This window comes from Manacus vitellinus, unplaced genomic scaffold, assembly GCF_001715985.3.
Source record: "Manacus vitellinus isolate BGI_N305 unplaced genomic scaffold, ASM171598v3 scaffold_12_pilon, whole genome shotgun sequence".
NCBI classification, from domain to species: Eukaryota; Metazoa; Chordata; class Aves; order Passeriformes; family Pipridae; genus Manacus; species Manacus vitellinus.
In genome coordinates, this window is record NW_021938949.1 from 15525373 (window position 1) to 15551426 (window position 26054).

The following is a 26054-nucleotide window of genomic DNA, read 5'->3' on the forward strand; positions in this document are numbered from 1 at the left end:
TTCAAAGGTTTTATAATTATCTCAATTTTTTTTTTCCTATTGATAAGTCTCCTTCACAGCCTCCTTTCTTGAATGCTTTTGTGATCTAGTACTACAGGCTAACAACTTTTGTTGTTATCTCCTGATCTGTTTGCCCATTCATGGTAAAAGAGCTAAATTTCCTGATATCTTATCCTCAACTCTTCAGCCCTAATTAGCCCTTTAAGGTCATATGAAGAAAACACTGCAATATTTTGTTCTCCATAGCCCTGACTCTTTGTGAAGCTGTGAGAATAACCAGTGCCCATCACTATCACAGGTCAGATGCTGACTCCTCTAACTCGGCGTCCTTCATAAATCTGAAACTTGCTTTCCCTTAGAGTTTTCAAAAAGCAGTTTCAAAGTTCATTTTCTTCAGGAAACAGGCACACACTACCTGTACAATTTTAATGCAAGTAAACACTTAAAACTATTCTTAAGCACAGTATAGAAGAAAACGATGATAGAAAATGCACATACACTGCACAAAACATTAATTGCACAACAAAGCCAAGGACAACAACTTTAGTCAATAAACTGATCTACCCCAGTAGAAATTCTAATCCTGACTTTCTCCTCCACTAAAATCCATCCCTGAATCTGATGCCAGAAAAAATCCTGGGAATGCTCCATTCCCAGGCACGCATTTGAAGATGCCTGCTTGGTTCATTTGGTCATACACAAACTCACATGTTTGTTTATAACCAGTTCCTGAGAGACACAACCTACCAAACAACTTAGTAATAGACATTACAGGAAAAAAAATAATAAAATCATTGTTCTTTGTCCCTTCCACAGTGGGTTTCTGGAAACACCTTGAAAACTAAGTTCTCTCTGAACACCATTACCCTGTCAATCCTTTGTTTCTTAGGAAACTGTAGTTAGAAATTCCTGTTTTAGTTTCCATTTGTCACGTTTGTGGAAAGTTAAAACTTCAAGTGTGATTCTTCAAATCAATTGAGGAGCATTTACTGACACTGGAAGGAACAGATCCGAAATCCCTGTTCTGTGCTCACATCTTTTGCTGCTGATGCACATGGGTAGGGGAGAGGGAGATTACAAAGTATTTCTAGCAAGCCCTTGTACAAAAAAAAAGTGAAGAAATCTCATTCTGTGCTAAAAAATTACTACCATTTTGCAAAATTACATTTCAACAAGCTCTTGAAACACCAGTCCTACCTGTTAACAATGCATACTTTTCCAAGTAACTATGCTTATTATATAGTTTTTTCCTTTGAATAAAGTTCTTTATGTACAAGGGGTAGTTTAGTTCACAGAATCAGAGAATGATTTGACTTGGAAAGGACCTTAAAGATCATCTTGTTCCAACCCCCTGCTGTGGGCAGGGACACCTTCCACCAAAACAGGTTGCTCAGAGCTCCATCCAAGGCCACTTGGACACTTCCAGGGTTGGGCAAGCCACAGTTTCTCTGGGCAGCCTGTGCCAGGGTCTCAAAACCCTCACAGTAAAATACTTCTTTTTAAAATCTAATCTAAACCTGTTCTCTGTCAGTTTAAAACCATTCCACCTCGTCCTGTCACTCCATGCCCTCGTAAATATTCTCTCCCCATCTTTCCTGTTGACCCCTTCAGGTACTGCAAGGCCACAATTAGGTCACCTCAGAGCCTTCCCTTCTCCAGGCTGAGCAATCCCCATTCTCTCATCCCTTCATCCCTCTGATCATCCTGGTGCCTCCTCTCCAACAGCTCCATGTTCTCCTGCCTTTGCTGGGCCCCCAGAGCTGGAGGCAGCTCTGCAGGTGGGGTCTCACCAGAGCAGAGTTCACCTTAAAAGGATTTTGAACAACTTTATTCCAAAGGAAAAACCTTAGTGCATAAGGCAACCTCATTACATTACCAACATTTCAAAGGCCTCAAAAGTCCAGTGGTAAAAAACAGACCCAGCTGCAGCTCTAGAGCAGGAGGCAGCAGCAGCTTGGGAGCTGTGAAAATATTATGTTCTCAAACATTTTTAATAGGTGACTTTCTGCAATGATAAAAGCCACAGAAAGCCTAATTTTAGGACCCGTTCATCATTTGTGTCTGGAACATTTTCTTCTACATTTTATTTTGAGGCAAAAAAAAACAATCACATGCTGTGTAGTTGAAATCTTTCAGTGATTTACCTTAATGCATCCAGATAGAGTATAGTGGAGATTAGTGCTACATAAAGGAAGTTAAAACAGTTGACAGGTACATCAAAACAAAGCAAAATTAAAACCAGATAATAAACAAGCACTTTTCCCTCAAGAAATCCATTTGTACAAGAGTCAAGTTCTACTGAGTCATCTCCCTGCTCATACAGTACAACTTTGCTTGTCCAGGGAGTACTAAGGACTGTTCTGCCCTGAGTAAGATCTGGGAGAGTAAAATCTTGAGCCTTGCCTTCCCCAGCTGATGCTCTGGTAAGAGATTAACTTTTACTCAAAAATAATCCAAGTTAACTAGCGATGCTCCTGTAGTAATAGTTTACCAGTAGCTCTTTTCAGTTACAAATGAAAATTAATACACATTTCTAATTTTTATATCAGCATTCACAACTCAGGTGTATTATTTCAACATGAAATGCATGGTAATACCAATTTAGTAGTGACAAAAATCAATTCAATCCACATAGAAAATAGAAACTCACTATTAAATTAAAACTGCCAAAAACCATCACATATTTTTTTAGTGGAATAGCATAAATTCAACCAAAATAAAAGATTAGTGTGCAAACACTAGACAACTAATTACATAATGTACCTCTACAAAATTACATAATGTGGGTGCAGCTTATTTCCCTGTTTGTGTTTGAAAAATAGATTGTTTAATAACCCATCAAAGCTATCTGTAAACCAGGGAAACAATAGAGCAGATGTTGACTGTTGTCTTGTGCCTCACAGACATAATTAAATACAATGAAACACTCACGCACCCAAATAATAGAGGACAAACAAACACAGCAATGGTACTCTATAAACAGAAACCTCATTTACTGGGCACCTGCCTTATATTAATCTGTGATATTTAAACCAGTGAGGAAAAGGAACGGAAGGTATTTATCTGCCTCCAGACCACAAAACAAACTACAAACAAAGAATTCCTCTCGGGATTAAGGAGCTGTAACTTCTGCATTACTGATCCCCACATTGTTGACTTCCATAAGGCTCAGAGGGAACCACATTTTCTGTTGTGACAAAGCCAGGACAGGACAGTCCCATTTTCTGGGAGCAAAAGCTGCTTGAATCTATGATTCTGAAGGATCCAAAGAGACCAAAAACACTGTGCCTCCTGTGCAATGCAAAGTCTTAAGATTCCCCTGGAAAACCGGATTCCCTTTAATTGCAAAACATTCCCTGCAATTATTTCCTGCTCCCCCTCCCAACCCTCTTGTAAAGCAGTAATGGAAAGTAAAGATTACATTCCATAACTATCAAACCAAGTGTGTTTTTTCTAGGACAATGTCCCATAACACTATTTATTACTCTAACTCATATCAAAATTTGAGAGCTTTTTTTAAAACCATCCTTCCTTATATCTTCACTTCTATAATCAAATGCAGATACATATTTTCTTTTGTAACATCAATATTGACCCACTATTTGAAAAGAAAATTTATATGAATTAATACAAAGTTAAGTAACCAATCCTGCAGTTGCTGTTCAGAAACAAAGTTTCCAGACAAAAAAGCAACTTCAAAAATTATCACTCACATGTCTTGCAAAAGAATATGGAAGCATATTCTTGTTAATAAAAATTACCTTGATTTTAAAATTATCATGCTCCAATAAGTTATTATTTTTTATTTTAGATAAAGAATACAAAATTGCTTTGTTTACTGCAAACATATTTTGCCTTTATATTTCATTTATTTATTTGTAAGAAACAAGAGGGAATATAATGTGATCTGCATCTCTTTATGCTAATAAAACCATGCTAGTCCCTTTCTATAGACAACACCATAAAGCATAAATCCAAATGGAAAACAAATGGAAGTATAATGCCACTGTGAAGCAAACCAATCAACCCTAAAACAGCTGAGATAGATCTCATCCAGCAGTTCATTCATTCTTTATAGAAAAGAAATGAAAATATTCCTAGGTGAATCAGATTAAAAAAAGAAAAAACCAACCACCCTCAGCAGCTCTGAAAGGTTGTAAAGCACTAAATTCCTTTGATTTATGAAGGCAGCATCCACTGCATTGAGCAAAACAACTCAGCATGCCGGGACCCTTTTCCCTGAAATTCCTTTATTAACACAACCTGGCTGTGCCAGTGAACAAAAGCAGTGGTGTGGGGTGTATAAATCATTAATACTACGCCGTGCAATGGCTGAATTTCCTGTGTGAGCTGGAAAGCCTTCCTGCACAACAGGGATTTTGGGCTTGGAATTGGCTGCTATGAAATGTACTTCATCATTCGCCGGGCTTGACGCTTCCCAATAGCTTTGTACTTTTCCTCTCCTTTTTCTCCCCCAAGCCCAGCAACTGCAATAGAAATTTATTGGATTTTATGTCTGCAAATAAAAGGAAGAAAAAAAGCAGGAAAGAAGCAAGCAAGCCCATTTAGAAGCAGAATCCTTTTCCCTTCATTTAAAGACGGGTCGTGTTCAAATAAAATCTACAAATAAATTCAGCATTTTAATAATTTTTCGTTTACCAGTCTCAACTGAAAAAGAAATTGAAAAAAAAAAAAGTCTACTGAAAGGGGGGTTCCCCTTAAAAAAAATAATAAATCAACTACCACTAAGAAGGTGACTCCTCTCCAAATGAAGTAATTTTCCATTGGAGCATTTATTTATTTATTTTTATGAGCAGGCAGCAAGAAGGGCAATGTCTGCGCACGAGGAACTCCTGAACTTGGCTGTTTCAGTGGTTTTTATTTTAGGTATACCAAAAAGTTTTCCACAGAGCAACAGGCAATTTCACATGCACTGGTTTTGTGAGTGGAGCTGGAAGAGATGGTAGCAGTGGGAAAGGAAAAAAAATAAAGTAAAAACTCTCGGAATAGCAGTTTCTGAATGCTCCTGTGCTTTTGCAGCAACACACACTGAACTTGTTCAAAGCTATTTATCTTGCCTCTGAAGTACGTGCAATACAACAACAACGAAGTTGAATGTTTCTCCAAACTTTGAAATGAAATAGCAAGTAATCTTTAAAAAACATTCTGCTCTAAAATATTCCTTTTGGGGCTAGACTTGGGAAAACTAAAGAGTATGACAGACAGAGTGATGTTGAAAAAGCAGTCTCCAGCCATATGCTACCCATCAGGGACAATGACACACATTATAAAGGTAACTAAGGGTACAATCAGTCTTTCAGCTGGGCCAGAGAAGGATTCCAAATATATCAAGGATCAGCACCACCAACAAACCAATGTATCACCATCTAAGCAGTAAATATTTAAGACACTTGGAAACCATTTTTGCAAAAGTGAACAAGCTGAAGTCAGAAGAGGGAAACATTCCAGTGGGCCATTTTACACTCCTGCAGCCATCCAGCAGACTCAAGATTACAAGACTAAGCCTGCAATGCATGCACAAGTCCCTCTGCATTACACAATAATGACATTCTGAACGGAAATAAATGAAGCCCCTGCAGTGCTATTCTGTCAGCTTTTGAAAGTAAATAACTTTGCTTCTGACAAGACAGAGACATTTTTTTCCTCCTCCTGCCACAGAGCATTAATTGAGCCATGCAGCCATGTAACATCCCAGAGAGAGGACTAATACATGACAAGGGAAAAAGCTTATGAAAGGAGGAGACACTCGTTGAATATATGGACTGCCTGACTTCTTTTCGCCCCCAAATTTTGACACTGGCTCTGTTTCGTCAAGATCTTGCTGTCAGGGAGAACTTTTAACAGTTTTTTGCCTCCCTTTATAATGCTTACTGAAACATTTCAAAGAATTACTTTAATTTCACACTGCCTTATGAAAGATGATGCCATTATGAAACCATAAGCTTATATTTTAAAACTTATCTTTCTTTTGTTTGTCAAATAAGTTTCAGGCCTACCACCAACATCTGTAATTAACTATTTAATGTATAGAAGACCTACTGTCCACAGCAGAGGTAATGAAGGTAGCTATAAAAGGAGAAGCTATGAGAAGCAGAACCAAAGAAGCAGTCTTCAAATCTACCTAATGACAATAAATGTTAGTGCAAGTCAGTAAGGAATTGAGGGAAGGCATATTAAAAATATATACACAAATCACATATATATATATATATATGATAGTATGAAATTTGTGCACTGTTACAAAGAAAAAAGCATATTCAGGGTGTTAGAGTTAGAAAGAGCAACAATTTCTGGTGCATTTTGATATAAAGGGTTAAAAGGTATCTTTAAAGATGGTCTAAGATGAAAGCCCTTGCATTCTTATTCATGAGCATCTGAACATCTTAAGTATTTCAGTTCTGAAGTACCACACTCTTTCTTTCCATATCTGGAGGAAAAAGTAAAAACCGGTGACTCACTGTGAACAGAAAAAATAATTCACTCAGTTCTTACTACAGTGTCTAATTTTGATTCTGCCTGTGTTCAACACAACGAGAAAGAGCAGGATCAAAACACTGCGAGATCTCTCCACAGCTGGAGCCTGCTACAGTGCAAAAGACCAAAGGCCCAACTACAACTGCTCAGGATACTATAGACATTAGATATGCTATTTTCTCTAATTAAATTCACTGGGCAGCTGCACTGACAGAGTAGGAGGGGAAGCAAAATGTAAAAGAAGTCAATGGCGCTGCACCAGGCGACTCAGAGGGAAATGAGCAATGCTAGCAAAGAAATGACAGCAGGTTCTCAGGAGAGCTCTTGCACTACACATCACACTTTAAAACTGATAAATCAATCGCACACACACCTTTAAAAGGCAGGAAAGCTTGAAGGATTCTTAGAGGGTGTTGACTTCTCCTTTCCACTAACGTTATTCTAACTCTATAAAGCAAGGCGATAAATTCCAGTGTCACAATTTTTATCACTTCCATTTAAGCTACCTATTAAATGCCTCAAAAATATTTTAAGCAGAATTAATATTAACATGATTATAGCATTTATTTAGCAGCTCAGAAATAAATGCATTGAAAAACAAACAGCTTCATACTCCAGATTTGCGTGACTATGGTCAAAAAAAAAAATCTACACAAACTGAAATATCTACTGGCTGCCCTGAGAAAAACCCCTGCTTACATAACAACCACCACACACTTTCCTTGGCATGAAATACCACAGCACATAATTTTTTCAGAAAATAACCACCCGTATACATATTTAGCAAATATCAGTGAATAGGGACAACTTACAAAGAGTTCCCAACAGCAAATCCAGCCATCACTTTTCACCTGAAGTGTTTGCAAACGTTCAAAGAGCCCGGTTATAAAAACGATGATTCTAAGCCAAAAATATTCACCTGCTTCTGCCACATGGAAGCTTTCTTTGCAACTGCTCTTGTTCTTATATTCCAAAGCAGCAAGTAACCTTCTTAACTGATTCTTCTGCTTCGTTGAGGGTTTTTTGTGTTTGGGGTTGGTTCTTTTTTCGGTTGTTCCCCCCCCCCCTCCACTATTTAAAGAAGGGAGTACTTAACTAAAGCACCTCCCTCTCGAAAGAGGCTGACCTTGTTTGACAACGCCGTGGTTAAATGCCCCAAACTAGCTCTTATTCAGAATGAGAACTGCTACAGCACTTGATCTCCAAGCCACTTCTCATTAGCCTCTGGAAAACAACAAAGCCGCTCTTGTGAGACAAAAGATACATAAACATGCAAAGTGGTCTTGAATCACAGGTGAAGTCTCAAACACCAGCGATGAAGTTTATTGGCGAATACCCAAGGAACTTATTTACCCTAATCAAGACAAGCAGCACATCAAGACATCGTTCCTTAAGTCCGCATTAACAGCACTTCTGGATGCAACAGCTGCACTCCCACCTTTTGAGGACTGTTTCATTCATACACTAAAATTCCCTGAGAGTGCCACACTGCCCCCTTAGGTACAAACGCATCCACAGGATACTGTTTGTAGCGTGGTAGTTCCTTTTTTGCTTTAACAGGGCACTGTAATTTCTCTGACAGAGTACAGGTTTTTACCCTACACATATGAATAAACAAGCACTACGTTTCTCTTGGGGCAGCAGAGCTGGTTAAATGAATCAGAAACCCCTGAAAAGATTGCCTACCCTCAGTCCATCAGCTACTGGACAATTATTCAAGGCCCAGCTGTAAGAGAAACAGATGGTGAGTGAGCATTAGTACCGTGGACTTCTTTTCACTCATGCAGTCATAAGCAGAGGTTTGTATGTTCTCACACGAAAATTGCCATGAAATAACAGACAGAGGAACAAAAACTGTGCAAAGACTCCAACAGATGCTTAAAATTTTCACGAGCTAAAAGTCAGATTAACTGATTTTACAGGAGAGCCCCAGAGTGAATGAGTACTATAAATGGACAAGGTAAAGAAAGGTAGTGCTCTCATGATTAAACAGTGTCATCATAAACATCAGTTATTGAATGCAGCTAACACACCTGAACCTTTGAAGACTCGCTGAGGTATTAAAGGCACAAACCAAATACTTAGAACTGTAACTGCAATGGTGGCATTCAGCAATTGATGTGCTTGTGCTCTATAAAAAAGTTAAACTGTATCCAGGAATTGTTTGAATTGTTCATCCATTTCAATTCTTTACACAATTTTAGCACGAAGATAATCTGTTCTAATCCTTATTCCATTATTGACACTATTGACTGCATCAATTGAAAATGCTACCAAATAAATCAACGTTGAATTAAGCCATGGAGAAAGAATGTGATAAAAAGTCTTTCAGACTCCTATAAATCATCAGATCCAGGAGCATGACATAAGTAACTGAGCGGGGAATTCAGCTTTTCTCCATAGTCGTAATGCTTAAGGCCCAAATAAAATTACACTAATTTACCATGTAAGCAGTAATGGAATAGCTGGGGTAGAGATGGAGGGTTTGTTGGTTTTTGCTTTGTTTTCATGGTGGATTCCTTTCATCATTGATATGAGAGCTGTACCATGAACTACTTTGTTAAAGACAGAAAAGGTTGATATTGAAGTTTCAGTTCAATTGTTTTCGATCTGTGAATGTCCACTATGAGCAATTGCTCCATTTAAGAGGAATTACCCTTTGTACAAACCACTTCACTATTTAAAACAAAGCACATCTATCATCATTAAACAGAAAAAAAAATTACCAATTTGAAAATAATGACAGCAGCACTGTACACTGTGCCATGGGATATTATGGGATGTTTCAAAACAATGTTACTTTACTCAGAAAATACCAACTAAATAACCCTATGCCAAGGAAAACATATATCATAAGATAACACCAATTAACAGAACTAAGCTCCATTGATATCAGCTAAATCCCAATTTAAAGTGGTCAACATTTTGCTGCAAAAATTACTTCATGCCAGCATTTGATGGAAGCTTGCAATCAGAAATTGTTTTTTGAATTCATGTGTCATATTAGGGAAAAGAAGAGAAAATAGATGCATTCAGCTGTTTCTAACACCATAAAATATTACCAAGCGACAGGGTGCACTACAAATCCAAATTCCCTTTTCCTATCTCTTTAAATACTGACACTGGGGAAAATTCAGACCCAAAAGCTTCTCCACTTCTCCCAGTTCGCCCTGTCCTTATAATGACGCAGTAAAAACTTCCAACTCAAACCCAGACATTCTCCTTCTGTTCTTTGCTGCCACCAATACAGTCATTTTGGTTTCAATGTTGTTTGAAAGCTCATTCTGGATTTCTATAGTTGGAAGCATCTTGAAAAGAGAATGTTCAAATAATTTCAGACCATTTCAAAAAGCTTAACTAACTCAGAAACATTCTTCAGTTAATCTACAACATGACCTAGGCCTCTGTTTGTTATTCATTTTCAACTTTATTTTCAACAGTTAAACTCAAAATCTTTTTAGGTAAAGCCTACTGTATGCACAAATTGTTTAAAAAAAAAATTCAGTTCCACACTGAACTCTTAAAATGTTATATACATGTATAAACTGGAAGATAGCAGAGCAAATATTAAAGTTTCTAACCCTGGAAAAAGTAGTTGAGCACTCCTGTGGTACCCTGTGGAAAACAATTCATCCATTCATATCAAACAAAGTGACCAAACAATGTGAGTTTTGTAGGTAAATAATGGTCAATTTTAAATGACTACTAAAACACAGATTTTCCCCAAAGACTAATAGAGCTCCACAGAAAACCACCCTCCTCACGGTTATGAGGATAAATAAATATTTACTGACAGAGAGACTGGCTTGCCCACCTTGAGAAGAACGTAATGCCTTTCACAGTCTTTCAGGAAAGACATATATCCAATTATAAAACCTACACATGACAGAATGCTGGTGTATTTAGCAGGTACACACAAAAATAAGAATAATTCTTTTCATAAATTCTAAATAGGTGGTAAAGTTTAACAACTGAGAGAGAGTTCCGTTGTAATACAGATGTCTGAGTTCATTTTAATTGAGGTGCAAGTGAGCAGACATATCTGAAGTGCAATTTTTAGAGAAAAAAAATACTTGATCGCTTCACATAATGTCTATATACTGCTGGTAACAGGTTCCACAGGCAGGGGGGATTCACTAGTTATTGAGTTGCCACATAAAGCTTTTAGGTTACCTGTATTCAAGATCGATAGACAACTTGATAGAGTGGGAAAAAACATTTACAGTTTCAGTGAAATGGTGATATTTGCACTCAACATACAAAACAGGTATTCCTCTGGGTTTGCTATAAATTATCAGATATGGAAAAAAGAGAAAAATAACCCAAGTAGACTGTCCTGGTAAAAGTTTATTAATGTTTTTCAAAAACATGAAGCACTTCTTATCCTCTACTGTTTAAAAGCAGAACCACATTACATTAAAGCTCTGCAGGTAATGTCAACTCAGTCCTATCTGCCTGAATCATTCTGAGATAAAGTAACATTGTTTCTAAAGAAATACTTAACCAAATACAAAAAATAATAGATTATATCTGAATTAGGAAGATGATTGTCTGGCTCTCTAGGAATTCAGAATAACTAAAATGCCAAGCCAGCAACCAAAAGAAGCAACAAGCACAGAATTCTGAACCTGCCAAAATTTTCATCACAAATTCAGAAGACTTTTCAACCTATTCTATAATCGTGATTAGTAGAGGCAGAATGATTCTAAACTGACAACAGGATTAAGGAGATGAGAGAGCAAACACTTTAAAAAAAAAATACTTTGAGTGTGGCAGTTAATCCACTTAAAGAGTTAAAAATTATCTGCGAGACCCAGCGCTTTGTAAAGTGCATTAGCAATCACTTCTCATCTTTCTCCCGAATGGAAGGGATGCAATTGAATTCACTGGTTTCAAGTATTCATCAGGGTTGCCCAGTTTCTCACACCTCAAAGCAGTGCCATGCCATAGGTGGGTTTGCATAATGATACTGCAATAGCTCACCGAGGAGGGGGATTATAGCACCCAACCCCAGCCCTGGGTTAGCCTTTATCTGCTCCTTGCGTGGCCACGTTGACCTCTCACCTTCATTCCCATTTCTCCTTTCAAAAGCCCCGTCTTGAATGTACAAATTGCTGTTTGACAAACTCGAAAGAACAAATCCAACCAAACGCAGGAGTACATTTTATACATAACCACTAAGTGCTCAAGTCACGCTGGCTCATTACAGCTGATCCATAAATGTCATTTCCAAAACATAGCCAGAAGACAGGACCACCAAGAACGTGCATTTTAGTTATGACATGCAAATTATTTAAATTTCTATTCAAATACATCATATTTATCCAATGCAAACTTTAACTGCAGACATATGAATGCCTCCCACATACATGTATAATCTAGGGCGTATGCAAGAATCTTTTATTATGCACTCCCATGCTGGAAGTCAGAAAGGGTTTATACTACACTATACGAGAAAAAAATAGCTACAGAAGGGTTTATAACCTGAAAATACTGGAGTTTTCTTCTTTCAGCAGTGATAGAAAACAAATGTTCTGAAATCAAAACAAGCCTTAAATCTATTTTATCTGATCTTCAGGAACAGAAAGAAATACCGTAAAACATCTTTCAGGCATTTGTAAATATAGAAATAAAGTTAGAGACTGTCTCAAGGAAGTCAATATGAACATAAACTATTGTAGTGGAACTTGGAAGAAATGTCCCTATTTGTTACACCAGGCACAAGAATTTTTTCCCCCTCAAGTTTCAACAGAAGTAACAGAATAAACAGGATTAGTCATTTTTGCATGATAACATATTTCTGTCTTGGCTCTACACACTTACTAGATGACTCTGTAATGGTGGACTCAGTTATAAAACAGAGGAGTAGAATACAAAGATGATTTCAAAATACTAGTTTCAAAATAATGTGTTATTATCCAGTTATTTCATGTTATAGAAAAGAGGGGGACACCAAATATTAAATAATTTAAGGAGGAGAATACTTAAAAAAAGACCCTACAAGCAAAAATGAAATTAAATTTTAAAAAAATAATTAATTAAAAAGGGACCAGAAATTGGTATTGTTTTGCTGATACCCAAACATTCTTTTAAACCCAGTCCAATATACTTCAGTGACAGAAGTACTAATTCTGCACAGATACAGCTTTATAAATAATTTTTTCTTTTTTTCTTTTTTTTTTTTCTCTGAACTAAAAATCAGCTTGATTTTAATCAGCAGCATGTTTCAACACAGACTTAAAATTCCTGGCTTCAAAGAAGGCTTAAACAAAATTGCCATTGGGCACATTTACATTAGAAGTATAATTTATGCCTGCAAGTGAATAAAGAGCAGTCCTTTATGGCTGAAACTCTGCTACAGTATCCACGAGAAACACAGTCAAAGTACCGTGTTAAATATCTATAAACAGCATCAACAGAGACGTTGCAAAAAAACCAAAAATAATAGAAGAAAAACCCCAACACACCAACACCCCCCTCAAAAAAATAAATATATATATATATATATATATATATATATATATATGCAAAGGCTCGATGTCCTATTAAAACAATTTTCTACTCACTCTCACATTCTTAAGTGCAGGCACAACACTCGCTCCACACAGTGGGAGACATTTATACAGTCTATTCACACGGAAAATACCTCCCCGGCTGCAAATCCCCCAAACGACGCTGACAAAGCAGGCACTACAGGAAAGGCAAAAGTTAAGCAAACTTACCTGCTGTAAGTACATAAAAGTCAAGGCACAGGAGAGCTGGGGACACATGCCCACATTCGGCAGTGCCACGCAGGTTGCACCCGTAAGGGGATGCTGCATGGTGTTGCTCTGAAGTCTACGTAGAACAAGTGAGGGGGCTTGCATGCAAGCACGTTTGCCCTATCTTGTCACTACCCTTTTCTTTTTTTTTTTTCTCCTCTTCTTCTTCTGATTATTTAAATAAGAAACAGGGTTTCTCGACTGCCTCTTCCTCCCCAGCGCTAAACCCCCTACATTCGTTTGTCAGCTAAGGCAACTTGGTAGATTTAAACTACGGATTTTTTCAGCGAGAGGAAAAAAAGAAGACACAGTCTGCAGCCTATTGATGAGCAAATGGAACTTCCTCAATGACAGAGAGAGCTGAAGCTTGTCTCACAACAGTAGCTGCTGACTAGGAGAGAGGGAGAGAGAGAGAGAGAGAGAGAGACTCAGTGAGGCTCAGTCGGCTGGTGCTGATGCTGCACAGCTTCTCATTTGTCAAATGGGTCCTAGGGCAGGGTCTTTACCACTCACCAAAATTCAAATACTGCATTTTAAAAATCCCTGGAGAGGATAGGGAAGGAGAGAAAGTGAGAGCGCTGCATCACAGGCATCCATGAGATCTGGGCAATTAGTGTCATTGCCCAGCTGGGACTGAACGCCTGTTATGATTCTGCACGCACACAGACACACTCACACACTTCTTTTTTTTCCCCTCCCAGGACTCACACCTGACAGAAAAAGGGCTTTCCCCTTCTAAGAACAAAAGTATGGAGCACAAAGTAGGAAAGGGAAAGAATCTTGGCTAGCCAAGAGGATTCCAGCAAACATACAGTGCTATAGCAAACGAGTATTTTTAAAATACAAGTTAATTTTATACCTACATTTCATTCACTATCTAGTTGCCCAGAGGAGCCTACAAAAGCATTACAGTGAAGCTGTGCAAGAGCTGTGTAACCACTGCAGCAGAAACACTGGGAATGAAACAAAATTCTGTGGCACACTGTGTCTACTTCACTTGGGGGGAGGGGAGCAGGCTTGGATAAAAACTGTATCTTAAAATTGGTCTAAAGCCCATCTCATCTAAAATTACAAATTTATTTGACAGCTAGTCAATCTATTATCAAGGACTGCCCTATCAGGTTACATGGAAAAATTACATTTGCAATTTTCAGAATGTTTACTTTTTACTTTGAGAACGATACCTCAAATTAGTATTCCACTCTTGCCAGCTTTTTCTTCCCCCCTCCCTTTATTTTATGGAGTAATAATTATTCATTAGTAGATCTAGTTAGTCTTTATGTAATAAAGTAGGATGTGACCTGCAAATCAAATAATTTATATTACAGCTTGTCCTTGAGGTCCTATATTACAGGTCTTTTTTTCCCTTAGATACAACTCAAGTATAACAGAAGATACTACTATTTTTAATTAGAATTTGACAAATGAATCAAATATTAATTCTTCAGAAAAGAAGGTCAAACCTCAGAGCACCACCTGAGGTTTTGAAGGGGTTCCTTTTAAAAGGACTCTGCAGAAGATTTTAACATCACCTATTTTATAGGTTATCTAATTCCCACAAAAACACATCTTAGATCAGGATTTTAACATTAACAACAACAACCAAATAACCCACATCCAAGAGAAGTCTATTTCATCAACAGCATAACTGATTTGATACAAGATCTACCCTTAAAAACAAATAATAGTCCCCGCTTAACTGGAAACAGAATCAAAACATGTCACTGCAACTCAGGTGCTGTATTGAAAAAAAAAAATCTTTTTCATTGTACATGTGCACACACATACCTGCACCCACACAAGCCTCAGAGACTGATTTAGATCCACTAAGTCTTCTTCATGCAAAACTGAACATTTTCCAGCAGAATCAGTTATTACGTAATTTTTCTTTCTCAAAAGGAGTCAATGCAAGAAAACCAACGTATTTAGAACTCAATAATCAACACCAACACAATCATGCACAAACTTACAATACAGGAATTGGGTTTGGCTTAGGAAACATCCATGTTTTTGCAGTTTATCATGGACTCATCTACTAGAACAGCCCAAATTACTTAATCACAAAAAAAAACCACCAAAAAAAAAACCCCTGAAACCACCAACCAAAAGAGCCCACATGCCACAGAGCAGGAGCAAGCAAGGAGGAGAAATGAACCCCTTCTGTGCCCTTTCTCCTTTTTTCATTCTTTCTCTGTGCCCTAAGCAGTCTCCTGTTCTGACAGGAGTATGTCATGCTTTTCTTCATTCTTTTTTTTTCTTTTTCCCTAGCACAGAAAGGCTGTTATTCTGCAAATGCCCTAAGCTGAGAGAAGTTTCCCTTCAGTTCGTTTTCATATGAAACACCATAAATAATACATGGTGCCTTAACAAGACCTTATCAGAATGTTTAATGAAAAACAAATACGTTATGTAAGGAGGCAAATAACCAACTCCTTCCACATTATGTCAAAATCAAAGGCATCATGCTTCCTGGCCAAACGGTTTGGAACTATATAAGTCTATCCAATTTCCCAAAGTGAAGTTCTGGAACATGATGTTGGTCAAGCAAAGCTTCTTCTGTCTATTGCACTATTTTACAGATAAAAGGACATCCATAAAACAGATTAAACTCTTAAAAGCAGTGTGTTGAACAATTACTTCAAGAAAATTTAGCAGTGTAAATGGAGCTAATAGTAATTGTAAAAGGAAATTTCTCATTGGCCTTTTATCCTTAAATTGCACACAATTCAAAGTCAGAAAAATATGACCCACAAATACTATGGATTGCTTACATTTACATATTCATGTTATAAAAACAAGAACATCAGTGTTTTCACTGTCCAAATCATCTGTACACAGAGAAGCAATAAACATACATAATTCAGTAGTGTAAGAGACCTAAAAAAGAAACAATTCTTTAGGCTGATATATGCTACTTCAAGACATGCAGGGGAAAGTCATTACCAATTTTCATCCCTTCCAAGGATAACTTGTCATTATGTCTAAATAGAAAAAAAGGTAACGAAATGTGTTTTATTTTTATAAATACAAAATCAATGTCTCTTCTTTAAAGCCATTTCCTTGTTTATACACACTCTTCCACCTACCCCAGCCCATTAATCACAACCACATTCCAAGTTATGGCTATATATACCATAAGTACCCCCTCAGATTTGCCAAAGGGACATGAATGACTGTACACAAGCTGACCTTCCCTCCTCGTGCACAGCCAGAGTCTCACTGCAACAGCTACTCTGCAGGTGTGCAGACAGCACAGACCCCATCAACACCTCATCTGCAAATTGTTAACAACTGGATTTCTGCCTTGTCCTGCAGCCATCAGGGTGTGCACTTGCAAAGCCACTTCACCCCCAGCACAGGACATCTCAGTGCTGCCCTGTTGGGTCAGGAACTGAACTCGCCCCACACTCAGGTGCTGCTGTCATCAAGTACATATCAATTAATAACAAATACAGACGTTTTTCAAAACTAAAAGAAGCTACTCATCTGTGCCATCCAAATCAGCCTTAGTGAGAGTTCAACCAGAAATGTTCTAGGAAATAAAACCTTCCTCCACACACGAATTAGGGATCCATCTGAGGTGCAATATCTACTATACCACCATGGGAGGCAACACTCTCTTCCAACCTGTTTGGGTTGCCCATGTCATGGTTTATGGCACAGACAGAGATCTTGCACTCTCCCCATACCCAAGGAAAATGCCATTTAAGAAACACCAACAGCAAAGTCTTGATCAGTCTTGAGCATGCAATTAAAAACATGAAATCAAAGAAGCTCTGAAGCAAAATAAAAAGAAACAACAGCATTTCTCACACAGCTGACATACAAATCCCAACCCACTTTCATTTACAATGCATTTGTTTAATTAATATAACATTTAAAACCCTCCGCTCGGTTTGTTGTGATCTGGGAGTCAACTTCTGCTTCTCCAAACTGAAGCTCAAATTTCCTATTTCCAAACCTTTGACCTAGAAGTTAACCTTTAGACTCACCTCAGCAGACTGTCTAATCAAACCTTTTCCATCAAGCAAAAGATCTGAAACACATCACTTGCAAGACCACACACCATTTTACACTTCAGACTTGTCTCAGTACCACAGTACTCAGTACCTACACTTAGAAATCTGCACTTATGGAAAGCACACAGTATTATAAAGACTGCATGCCTACAGATATCAAGCATTAAAAAAAAAAAATCATGACTGCATATTAAATTAAACCATGTGATGAATGTGTTTTCTTCTCAACTTTATAAAGTGGTGGATGTGGTACAAAAATAATTCAGGCAACTGGTATAGAATCTAATAGTAGTGCAGTCCTTTCTCTAAACACTCCTTATCTAACACCATGTGAAAAAAGAGCTCCTAAGCACTTCAAAACAGGAAAAGAAGCACAATGTAAGTTTAAAAATAGAATACATCAGTAACATATTTTGATCAATTACTGTCAATTATCAGTATTTCTGCCTTTATTTCACAGTGTTCTGTTTTCTGTATATGTACCATGGGTTTTTTTTTTTTAAATAAATTGTAGAATTATCCCAGATGTTTTTAAATAATTTGCTTTGTCAAAAAGATTTTTAAAAAAGGGGGTTCCCTCCATTCTTATAAATCAATAGCCAACATCTCATTCTTCTAGTGATACTTTGTTGCCATGAATATCCCTGTTTCTAATATAAGGTTTCTGTCAAGACTGCTGTCCTTTGCTAGGGTTTTGCACAAGATCCAGACATTTCAGAGGCTCATTCTTACCTCAGGCAAGTAAGAATCACCAATTTTCTGTTTCTATTAAGCAGGGGGTTACTCCCGTTGACTTCTCCAGTATTTCCTACCCAACCTCTACAAAGCCCCTGTAGCACAGTTAACCTCTCCGGCACCACTTCGTATATTTAACATTCACTCCGTGGATTTTTCACAACGGAAGAAGCCAAGAGCCTTTATTCCCATCCATGGGCGGGGGTGGGGGAAGGCAACAAAACAAAGAAAATGTTCTGCCCTTAAAGAGTTAGAGACGTTGGCTAACAGAACGTGTAGGTGGGATTTCCCTGGATTACAGTCCGTGGGAAGCCGGGGGGGCGGCGGGGGGAGGGAGGGAAGGAAGTCCGGCCTACAAGGAGGGAGGGCGTCAATTTAGGTGCGGGTACAGCGTCTGCTTGACAAGGCCGCGGGTTGGCGACTGTCCCCGCGCAGAGCCCACGGCCGGAGTCGCGCCCGATGCCGGTCCCCAATCCCGTCCCGTTCCCGTCCCGCTCCGCCGTTCCGGGCCCGCCCAATCAGCGAGAACGCGGCTCATTCCAGCCGCTCCGCCCGCCACCGACCTGCTCCGCCACTCCCGCGCTTCCCAAAGGGAACAAACACGGGGTTCCCGAGGACACTCGTGTCCCCAAAGCCCCAGCCCACCCCTGGCCACAGCAGCGCGCTGGAGGCGGCTCCAAAGCGCATTAAATTCCTTTGGGATCACCACCGTCACTCCTCTCTTCCCTGCCTTCCCATCCACTTTTTATGCCACGTTGGCACCAAGACTCGGGGGCCAGAGGTTGGAAAGGCTGATGCCTGAAGCAGCAGAAGCGCTGGGAAAGCATTCCTCACCCAGTGGCACCATTGCCAGGGCAATGGGAAGCAGTGGGTCCAGTAGCCCTGATTTAAGATGATGCACAAGGAAAAAAAAATAAATTAACAAAGCATCCTCATCTAAACTGTTACCTGCAGAGTACAGACTTGGGAAAAGCAGGGAAGGAGGCAGAAGCAAGCAGGTGAAATGGAAATTGGGGCAACAAAATACTCTGTCAATCCCACTCCCACCTCACTTGGCACAAAGGTGGTATGGACACTTCCACATTTCTTTTTCAGGAGTACAGGGTGCTCACACCCACCATGCTCTACTCTCACAGCAACAAATAAACTTTTTCAAACAGGTATGTTTAGAGATTGTTCAAGTCTGACACAATTGGTACAAGCCTGTCTCACATAAAAACCCCTTTGACACAAGTGTCCATCGACAATAATTACCATTTAGGAACCATAATAATTATTTAGGTTATTCTTTATATTGTAATTCTAGCAAGAAGACAAGTGTGTCATGTGTAGTGTTGCTCTATAAGATTTTTGCAGAATTCCAGCTGAGAAGACGTGACAGTCTGACCCTTAGAAAATGAACTCTGAATTAAAATTAAAAACTCAGGATTTTTTTTTTAAGTAATTAAAAAATAATGAATACTAATCACAGAAAACTGTGTACACCTTGTTAAGCAGCTTAAAGCTTCAGTCTGCAGGATGGGAGGGCTACAAACTACTCAGGAAAAAAGAGAAGTCCTGTTTGACCTGAACTGATGAAGCCTGTGGCCACTTGTGGCAGTTTCTCAAGTATGACACAAGATAAAGAATATTTGAATAGTAAAGACATACTACTTATATCTCACTCAGATTTGTTTTTATACAAAATTCTGTTTTCTTTATATAGACACAAGTCACTTGCAGTACTATAACCTCTGTTTTGCTCACAACGAATACAATTAAACTAGAATTTTCACACCAATTCATTAATCCACAGAAGTTTGCCCCACTTTTTTTGCTCCTTAATTTGCACCACCACATCTCACACTTTGCTGCTGCTATGAAAGCACAAGGAAAGAATTTAACTTGAAGGGCAAAATAAGCAGCTGGAGCATATGAATTTAGAGCCTGTTTTCGCATGAGAGTAATAAAAGTTAAAAAAAGCAAAAATACCACCAAATGTAATTATAAGAATACATAGTGGGGCAGCATAAACATATCTTGCTGAATAAAGTTTTTGTGAAATATTATTAATCTCTTGAAAATTAAAAGAATGTCAAATCTCAGAAGGGGAATAAATGATAGATTAATTATGCTATTATGTAAAGGTTGCATCTTTTCTCTGTGGGAATTAAATTAACTGGACATCAGCACAGTTTCCTTCTACAATGAAACCACTTCTCCTTTTAATATTCTGTCTAGAGCTGGATATCTCATATATTCTGCCTGAATCTAAATTCACCATACTAAGTCCTCAATGCAGCAACTCATTTTAATGTATAACACCTAAATATTAACATGCTCCTGTATTGAACCAAGAAATCCTCCATTAGCTGCAGCTGAATCCTGAAGTCTCCACTTCTCCTGTCCTTTGCTTACAGTCTGCCCACTCCCCAGAGCATCTGATCCCCCCAGTGGGAAGAACAACACCTCCACAGCTCCCTTGAGGACTTCATCTACGAACAAAACTCAAAATATTTCCCACCCTTTTGGCCCTACCCCATAAGATGGCCTAATTTAGTTCAATGACTCCTCAAAATCCAGCCCTTTCATCTCCGGCTCTTCCCTGTGGCTTTCCATCTGACTTTTAACTAAAACAATTCAAAACTCTTATGGCCAAGCCCAACAGGTTCTAGTTAAATACCCTTCTTCACCCAAAGAAATAAAGATGTGACTCAAAAGAACTAAAACTGAGGGGTTTGTAGCTTTGAACTTCAGTTTATACTGAAGCACCTCCAAAGTAGGCAGCAGTACACTCTCCAAAATACCAGACCAGAAGAAAGATGTCTGATGCCATGACCCAATCCCACTCCTGTGCCAGACTCTAGGAGAAGAGTTGGTTTGGTTTGGGGGGAATTTGTTTGGGTTTTTTTTTGTTTGTTTGGGGTTTTTTATCTTAAGATTTTTGGCTTTCTATAACCCTTGCAGAATGAGATGCTTCGGCATAGAGGGAGTTTTGCCTACAAAGCTGCCTATACAGGCCTGCTCACTTATTTTGAAGCAGGGACAGAAGTCCTGTGTGAGAAAGCCCAGTTTTATATCCAGGCTCAATATTGTGCCCATTCCTTTTATTCCAGTTTACTCCATCAGCTGATTTTAAAAACAGCAGTTGCTTTTTTCTAACCATATTATCCCCTGAACCCTCCAAGGATCCTCTCCAGGCTACACCATTCCATCAGTGTAACCTCTATCAGGCCTGTCCATGAGTCCAGCATCACACCTCCCTCCTCTCTTCACACTCTAATTGGTATTTTTTTATCTTTTCCTACTTCAATTGATAAGGTGTCACATTTAACACCTCTGAGTCTTCCTTCTCCTCAGCTAATAACTCGAGTCTGAGAATTCATCTACAACACTTTCTAGAAGTTGTTTGCTTTCATCAGTGCTAATCAACTCTCTGCCTTGTTAGGATGGCCATCCTTCCCCTCTCCTACTTGGAACTCCTTCCTCTCTGATCTTCTTTAATGCAATGAAATTCACACTGGAAACACTGATTTCACTCTCCTGTGCTGCTTTTTGGCACTATCACCACTTCTGCTTTCGGCATAAAGGTCAAGTTTCTCATCCTCCAGAGTTCAGACCATTCAAGACTCAGCACTAAAATCTAGTCCTGCTGAACATTTACACAGAGATTACCTCACATTCCTCCCTTTCTCCAGGACCCCTCTCAACTTTCTATCTCAGGCATCCACAACCAGAGTCCCCTACACTCTGCTCAAGCATCAAACTGTATTTCATTTTGGATAGGACCTTCGGCTCTGACTTCCAACAATCTTCCAGTTATGGACACAAATATTCAAACAAATAAAAACATATAAATTTTTTATTCTAACTACGATTAGTCCAGTCCTAAAAAGTCTTACTTGTGGGGTTTTTTACAGGAGAGAATCTTTGCCTCAAATTACAAGTAGCAAAACATCAGAGAGATCAGTTCCCAATTTTTACTTTTCACTCGATACCCACAAAACATCTCATCCTTACAAACCCATTCATATTCATGTACTTTGAAGGGGAGAAAAATAGCAAAATTCCCTTTGAAATGTTTTTTAATGCACTTAAATAACACTTCCTTGCTGCTCTTCCTGAATTAGCCTGTTGAAACTACTCTCTACAGCTGAGACGCTGTGGGTGTAGCTGTTCCTTTAAGATTTATAATTTGGTAATGAAATTCAAAATCATTTAAAGATAAAATTTAGCAACATCAAATGTTTAACACTGTAATTAAAAAATTATTACAAGTATTTGAATTAAAGAAACTGTCACAGAAAATGGAAAATAAATTTCTCTTAAAATTAACCTTTTTTTCCTGTACCTGAATTGGTTATGCAGTTTCTAACTTCTTTTTACGGAGTGCCTCCAAAGACTCTCAGATTAAAATATAAACTTGAAAGACACAAACCAAAGAGGCTTGGTTTTGTCTTAATTCTGCCTATATAAAAATTGAAAATGTATTCTCTCATAGCTTTGATATTTTGTCAGAAAAGTATACCTTCCTTTTCCATATCTTGATATAATATGCACACAGTATGATTTATATTAATACAAATATTATTATATTTATCCTTAAACTCACATAGAATAATATCAAAACTCAGGAAAAAAAGCCAACGAAAACCCAACAAGACCACAGGAAAGAGATCTAAAATGGGATAAATGAGATTATAAACAACTGCTTTTATTTGAATACAGTCTTTTTTGCAAACCTGAATGATACATGAAATTCAGCTACTCAAAAGCACTGTCAGAGAACATCACTGAGATCAGATAAAACATATTTATAAAGTGCCTGAACATAAGGTGCTAAATGCATTCATTCTCAAAAACAACATGAAATCCTACCAACTATTGTCTTAGGGCTTGTGGTGCTTCCTAGAACAGTGTCCAATTGCTCTTATATACAGAGAAGCCTTTTTGTCCTAACTTGAATCTCCAAACCAGTATTTTCCAGCTTCACCCACCAAACCCAATTTCTCTTCTATGAAAGGTCTCTACATCGACAATCCCAGAACACAAAATGAGCAGAAACATTACTAATATTAGGCCACACAGCTGCATTAAAGCCAGCAGGGATAAGGATGTGCCTTCCCCTTCACACAGAGCACAGACATGTTTCCATAGTCAGCAGACTAGTGGTCTCCAAAACACAGGCTAATTTCTGCCCAAAACAGGCAGAAAAGATACATCAATCAGATAAACTTATTAATTAGCAAACACTCTATTTAAATTAAGGGATAGAGAACTGACAAGCACAGAGGACAACTTGGTTTTGTAGTGGTCATTCAAAGCAATACAGAGCCAAGACTCATAACTTACTTTTCCTTGAAGTTCTGTTACCATGTCCATAAAGCACACACACTGAATAAAAAACCATAAAAACAAATAAAACCCCCTGTATATTTCGGGACACAGGGACAAATGGAACACTTACAATTAAGTAAATTAAAACCGCAAAATTACTCACATCAGATACTACCAGACCTGTTGTTCCTTGTAGTTAAACCCAGTAAGTTCTAAATGCTTCCAAGCCTTTGCAGCAGCTCTAACTCACACAGACTGGTTCTGGGAATGACCCCACGGATTGTTCTGCCTGCCTGGTCTCACCTCTGCCCTCCTCCTGCCACCACAGGTGTAGGTTATGAGGCAGATTTGTCAGTTGGAGAGACTAATTGAGATCAGCTGGGAATTCCAGCCCGGCCACTGAACGGCCAACAGGTGAGAACACGAGCTCCGAGTCAACACCAGCCAAGTGACCCCCACACAAAGGGTCTCCCATCTAATTGCATGTGTTTAGTGCCATCCTTTACCTGCAAGTGAACTCTAAAGCACCAGATCTCAGTGTGTGCACGAACCTTTCCTGCTCCAGAGACAATCTCAACCCTCATTAAGGTGCAGCACATCTCCTGCTGGATCAGCTGCATTATGTGCATTAGAGATGCAGTTTTAGCACTGGAGCTTGAATTTTTACCAGAAGCCAATATTATTGGTACCAAAATTACATTCCCTAATCTTGATAAGAAGCACTGCTGGGGTGTAACAATCTTACATAGCAACAAAAAGCTAAAATATCAAATACTGGTACTGCCTTCACTGGAATACAGAATAGTTAAGAACAAGATTAGATGCAAGGACTCACTAGGAATCTCCAGACACGGCAACTTCAGGATCTGACAGATATACAAAACATCAGAAAAACAAAAGACAGCTTAACTAAACAGCAGCTAGACTACAAATAACAGTAAAATATCTGTGCTATTGTTCCATGCTCCATTAACTGTGAGCCAAACTCACTGAAACTGGTAGAAGTCTGAGCAGTCAGTGAATGCAGGTCTGGGCTCTCTGAACACAAAACACCTGCAGTGATGCAGATAAGTTAGCAGGAATACTTTTCTCAAGGATTTAGTGATCTGCTTCTAGTTAAAATACATGAAAAAAAAACCTAATTTTATTAGTTTCTACAACAAAATATCTAATAAAATCTAATATCTGATAAAATCTAAAAAATATCTATTGTCCTTCTAGAAGGGCAATACTAGGACTGAATAATCATTTACACCTGATACACCACTGATCCTCAAAAAACGTGCCTTGACACAAAGTTAAGGTGTGCTTTCATGTACTGATGATTCTTACTTAAATATTTCACAACCTATTGCTGAAAAGCCAACTTAATTTTTTGAGACTCAAATAACATAGAAACACATTTGAAACAAGCAAATTTTAACAATCTTATATACTTAAATCTTGCCAAAATAATTCAATTTCCACAAAATACTTAGCCAAGGAGCTACATAGCCTTGCTGCATAATTCATTAGCCCTTTTAATCCTGTTGATGAATATCAGGTTCTCTACAGAAATGCTTTTAAAGAATGCTTAAGAAAAATCATTATTATTTAGGAATTTATGAGATGTGTTACTAACAGATAAAACAATAAGGCAAAACCTACCCTTTGGCCTCTGTAATGGAAAATGATATTCATATAAAGGAAACTTGTACCCCTGAAATCATAAACAAACTGAAAATGCTAATACTTTACATGGCAAACTGATCTGAGTTGAGGTTCTCCCTAGCATTTACTTTCACGGAAAAATATTGCATGCAAAGAAGTATTTGCTCAATTCTGAGGTTGCTCTCATTTATTGTCAAGCTAAAAGCAACAAATTTATCAACAAAATGCCGTTGTACACAGGGGGTTAGTCCTAATTATTGGAGAAGCTTTTACTTTTTACTGTTTTTACTTTTTTTCAAGCCCTAAATGATTTTATATAGCAACACTGACAAAAGTAAATTACAGACATTACTAAGACTGTGAACTCAATAATCAAGCCCACGAAACAGCAGAAGTAAGTTTATCTGTGTAATGTGAACCCCCTGAGTATTTAATCACATACATCTTTCCCACACACCCCCTGACCCTCTCTCAGTCAGCTGGGAATATGCAGAGTCAGAACAACATGGCACGTCCCACTGGAATGACTGGATCACAAATACAAAATCTTTGGCTCCTCGTTTTCATTCATCCTTTTTTGTTCAGTGCTCTGACAGAACCAGAGACTTCTGTCCTCTGCAAAGCCTCAGTGTCAGCAGGAGGGAACCAAAGAGAGGACAGGCTCTCCTGTGCCCCAGTGCCCTGCTCCTGGCTGGTCCCAAATCCCCTCCATACACACACGTGAGGCCAGAAGAGTTAGAGAGTCCAATTCACTGGGGACAGCTCAGAGACAGCTCTGTCAGGGGCCCTGAACTGTGAACCAGGGGCAGGACTGCAACCATTAACTGATTTAATAGCTGTTAGTCAAATCTGAGCAGGTATTCACACTGATTTTAAGAGGCCAAAGTCATGTTCATGAAAAAAGTCCCATCTTTCTCTGGCCATCTACCAAGGACTGCTGGAATGTATTAAGAAATTTTCTTCTTTCTCTTTTTTTTTTTTTCATTAAAAATAACTCCACAACATAAGTATTTCATTTCATGCTTCTTGAGAAGAAAGCATAAGGCAATTGCATAAAGTCAGGTGTTTAATTTCAAGA

The 26054-nt window shown here is 38.4% G+C and overlaps 1 protein-coding gene across 16 annotated transcripts in view; it reads right to left on the reverse strand.

Annotated features, from left to right (window-relative positions):
• Positions 1 to 26054, reverse strand: part of RBFOX1 (RNA binding fox-1 homolog 1) — a 1012766-nt gene that overhangs the window by 250663 nt on the left and 736049 nt on the right. For 2 of the 16 annotated variants that reach the window (XM_008926273.2, XM_018067480.1), the window contains exon 1: positions 13218 to 13395. The exons of 12 other annotated variants lie outside the window; for them this stretch is intronic. In XM_008926273.2, coding sequence (XP_008924521.1) covers positions 13218 to 13361 — 144 coding nt within the window. In that variant the 5' untranslated portion in view covers positions 13362 to 13395. Of the gene's footprint in view, positions 1 to 7414; positions 7445 to 13217; positions 13396 to 26054 lie in introns of those variants that run through there. 2 more of the 16 variants (XM_008926271.2, XM_018067488.1) reach the window with 2 other exon arrangements.